The following is a 4,131-nucleotide window of genomic DNA, read 5'->3' as shown; positions in this document are numbered from 1 at the left end:
TTTTTTTTTTTTTTTTTTTTTTTTGTCATTTAATCCATTTCTGAAATCTTATTTCGGACTGTGCTTCGAGACTTTACATAAAGGTTAGGATCCATATTCTTTTAGGGTGAATTGGCTTAGGATAAAAAGGAACAAGTTTGGTCAAGTCTTTCACTAACTAAAACAGGGTTTTGATGTGATAAAAGAAAAATAGGTTTGAAGATTTAAACATTTCTTCTTTCATATAAAAAAAAGGCCAGTGATGCCTGCAGTTCTGAATTATTTATGAATTAATTACCTCCTGAATTATTGCTGTTGAAATAATTTTGGTGGTCTGGCCCCTTGGAAAGGTTTCCCCACAGCTTCATTTTGTCTCCATCTGTAAATAATGACTCTCACTGTGGTTTGTTCAAAGCCTTTGAAATGAACTTTTAAAACTGGAAACACAAACAGATATACAGACACACATGGACAATATTTATTGTAATATGCTTCCAGCAGAGCACGACAGACAAGGGCTCTGAATTTGTAGAAGCATACCACTGATTGTGCAAATATACATAACCTTAACCTTAATCAAGCAGAAGTCCATAAAGCCAATTCAAAGACCTGAACGCATCTCAAAACATGAGGAAAAGTCCGTCATCTACAACAGCTCCTAGAAACAGCTCATCAGAATGAAAATATTGTGAAAAATTACAGTAATTTTGCGCAATGAGCCGTCAAACAGAAAGGTGAGAAGTAATTCATGCTTACTTTTCACTCTCCCTGGGTTGGCATTCTTGCAGCTCAAAACAAGCCTTAAATTTACAGGAGAAAACATTTTGGTTTTTTTCCATCACTGCATAAAATTATTGTAGAAATATTGCACCACAAGATTTTTATGCTTTTGTATGTTCGACATTCGACATACCGTTTTCTACTGTACTCATTATTTTTGACTCAGCCTATCTTGAAGGTTCAATTTAAACATGTTGCTCAAACAATATGGGTATTTTTTATCATTATTATTCCACCACATAACAAAAGAAAAACAAAAAACAGCAGAAAACACCTATTAAGAACGTCAGTTTGGCTCAGACCACACATATGTAAAATCAGCTATAAAGATAATATTGAAGTAACATAATAAAAACAGTTTGCATATCATCTTTGTTTTATCAAAACTGGTCCAGCAGAAATTTAAAAGTGTTTTTTGAGATAGTTACAGTCATAATCAGTCAATGTGAACTTTTCTTTTTTTTTTTACTAAAGAGCAACATGCCAAAAAGGTTCACATGTCTCAAAACTGCTCATCATAATAACTACTAAAAAGTAGGTAGTATTTCAGATTTTAAAACCCGCCCAATACACTTACTGCTACAATATTGTTACACCATTTCCCATGAAATTAATAGTAAGCTGGCCTCAGTGGCTTAAAAATAGTGCAGAAAATATGACCACTGTTGAACGAAAAGAGCGACAACTACTCTGAAGAATCGCACAAGTCCAGTATTTTCTGAATGACATCCACTTTTATATTTCCTTGAAGAGCTTGACAAAGCCTCCCAATTGTACAATTCAAAGATCCCTGCTTTCTTTTCCAGGATTCCAACATCTGGTGCACCATCTCCGGTAGGCCGTCGCGGTAGTAGTCGTGTTCTATGGTTTCTATTTCCACCTCCGTCAGGCCCAGGCGTCGCGCGCAGCGTTTCCATTTCATCCCAATGTTCTCCCTCAGCACTTCCAGCTGTGACTCTTTTACCACGTGGTCCGCTAAATGAAAGAGAAGGCAGTAACGAGTAAATGACGAGTCCTCAAACAGAGAGAAAATGCTTTAAGTACAATCTGTTGTGACAGCTGAGCTGCAGTAAATCCCTGGGCCAACACATTAAAGGGATAGGTGAAGTTCTGTTACAAGCAACGTCTTGTTAACCAATGGTTTGATCAATCGTTTAGTTCACATGGTTTATTTTCTTCTGAAGAAGTTATTTTTTTACAGTAAATATTCATATTTACTGCATACCATGAAATACATTGTAAATAAAGATTTACTCCACGCAGACCCGTTGCCATGGCAAACGACACCACACTGCCGCTGTCTATATTCTCTTATCGTCTGTGGTAAAAAAAAAAAGGCCACTTTTGGAGCAGTTTCTGGTCCGCTTGCATCCACATACGCTTTCAAACCGCGCCAGAGTTCACTTCAGCCAAACCGTATTTTGAAAGAAGCTCCACTTTGTATTATGATTGGCTTTAGCAAAAAAGGAGAAGTGCAGCCACTCAGCCTTGAGACATTATCAGACTGGTTCAAATGATTTTTTTTTACTTATCTTTCCTACTCACAGAGTAACTCTAAATGCAGATTAGTCATCAAACATTCCCTTCTTCTTTAAATTCTGAATTTGATCTTTTCCTTATATGACCCAGATTAGCTCTGGTAAGTGTACAAAGGGAAAAAAAAGTATGCTTGATGGCAACATTTTTGAGTCAAACACGTCTTTTTGTTTAATTAAGTAAAAGAAGTTCTGCAATCTTCCATCTTTAAAGTTGTTATGAAGTTAACCTTCATGTGTGTCCTTGAAAAATGTTCAATCTATATTAAAAAATATATTACAGAGATCTTTGTTTGCTCCTACAGTTATTAGTACCTTGGTAACATTGTTCTCTGAATTAAAAAGTGGAAAAGGCTTGAAAAGGAAGCACAGTTTTTTTTTTTTTTTACACTTCCCCAGGAAGTTTAAAGCTTCTACAAAAAGCTTTCATGATCTCCAAAACTTCATTTATTGACTCCACTTTGAACATGTTGGCATTTCTGTTTCATCTGAGTTCCTGCAAAACAAAACTATATGGCTCTGGGAAACAGAATAATCAACTTCAAACCTCAGGGAAAGGACCTACTAATAAATGTGTTTTATGTAATGAACGTGAAGATTTACCATATTTAAAGATGCTTTCTTGGATTGAAGAGGCAGTGTTGCCATCAAACAAACCCTGAGATAACTCACTGCTTCTAATGCTCATTGTGTTGTTGTTTCCTATCTGGATCCCACTGGCATTACAAATGTAGAGAGATCCTGGAACACACAAGTTAAACACCCCATAGAAATGCCGATCAAAAGCATAAATTAGGCGTCAGCGAGGAACCTGCTCATAGGAGACTCGGGGTTTACATGTACCTGTCTCCTGCATAGATCCGCTCTTTGAAGAGGTCAAATTATTGCCAGCATTTCGGTTGGGGTCGAAGGTGTCGGACACCGGGTAGATTGGACAGGACTGCTGGCGGTCCAGGGAACGTGGCTGCTGCTGGTCAAACTGCGACAGAGAAGGAGTGCTGAAAGACGGGTGCAAAAGCGAGTGATTAGACGAGTAGGAGGTTATGGAGCCATAGAGATCGGATGTGGGCCGACGGTAAGCCTCCGTCTGGCTGGTGGGCTGTTCCTGTTCTGGTTTTGTCCAAGAATGGACAGAGGAGTTTTCTTCAGCTGGAAGCCTAAGGCCATTGTCAGAAAAGTTGAAAGGGTTTCGAAAGAAAGGATTCGAGGGATTTCTCTGAAGGCCCTGGGCAGATTCGGGTTGGTTATTACAAGCGTAACTGCCATGCTTGTGGTAGTTAAACTCCCGGTCCAGTTTCTCCTCCAGCTCTGAGGGCGTCCTCAGCATCCTTGCATCCGTCTCAAGAGGGTCTCCAGATGGTTGATCATTGATGTTATGTAGGTCCTCAATGCTGGCTTCAACTGGCATTGATAAATCTCTGTGTGAACTCAAAGAAGCTGGACCATCTAAAAAAAAAAAACAACAAAAAAAGAAAAAAAACAGGGAGGTTACATCAATAAAGCTGCTCAAACCTGTCAAAGATCAGCATAAAAAGTAAACTTTCAACTTTACCCACCTTGATCTGTAGCTGAAAAACTGTCGTGTGTCATTGATAATGATTTAATCTTCTCAACAAGCTCATCTGGACCTTCATATTGTTCCTGTAAAAATATAAATCCCGGAGGTAAAATGATTATTGAACATATTGACATTTTTCTTGGCAAATAAATTTATACCAGGTGTCAGTAAAAAGTAAACAGAACAAGTAAACCTATATATCAAGTTAAGCATTAAAAAAAAAAAAAAAAAAAAAAAAAGAAAAAAAAAGGGAACAAAAAAAGTACAATAGAAGGGAAG

At 37.7% G+C, this 4,131-nt stretch overlaps 1 protein-coding gene across 2 annotated transcripts in view; it reads right to left on the bottom strand.

Moving 5' to 3' along the window:
• Positions 1 to 979: 979 nt before the first annotated feature.
• The window catches only part of ripk1l (receptor (TNFRSF)-interacting serine-threonine kinase 1, like), a 15,406-nt gene continuing 12,254 nt past the window's right edge, over positions 980 to 4,131 (bottom strand). For both annotated transcript variants that reach the window (XM_015034386.1, XM_015034387.1), the window contains exons 8-11: positions 3,851 to 3,935; positions 3,138 to 3,740; positions 2,898 to 3,035; positions 980 to 1,734 (exon numbers count right to left, since the gene is read on the bottom strand). In XM_015034386.1, the coding sequence (XP_014889872.1) occupies positions 1,445 to 1,734; positions 2,898 to 3,035; positions 3,138 to 3,740; positions 3,851 to 3,935 (1,116 nt within the window). In that variant the 3' untranslated portion in view covers positions 980 to 1,444. The remainder of the gene's footprint in view (positions 1,735 to 2,897; positions 3,036 to 3,137; positions 3,741 to 3,850; positions 3,936 to 4,131) is intronic.

This window comes from Poecilia latipinna, unplaced genomic scaffold, assembly GCF_001443285.1.
Source record: "Poecilia latipinna isolate Pla-1442-1.1 unplaced genomic scaffold, P_latipinna-1.0 Scaffold297, whole genome shotgun sequence".
NCBI lineage: Eukaryota > Metazoa > Chordata > Actinopteri > Cyprinodontiformes > Poeciliidae > Poecilia > Poecilia latipinna.
Note: the sequence above shows the minus strand (reverse complement) of the source record. Positions and strands in the feature narration are given on the sequence as shown.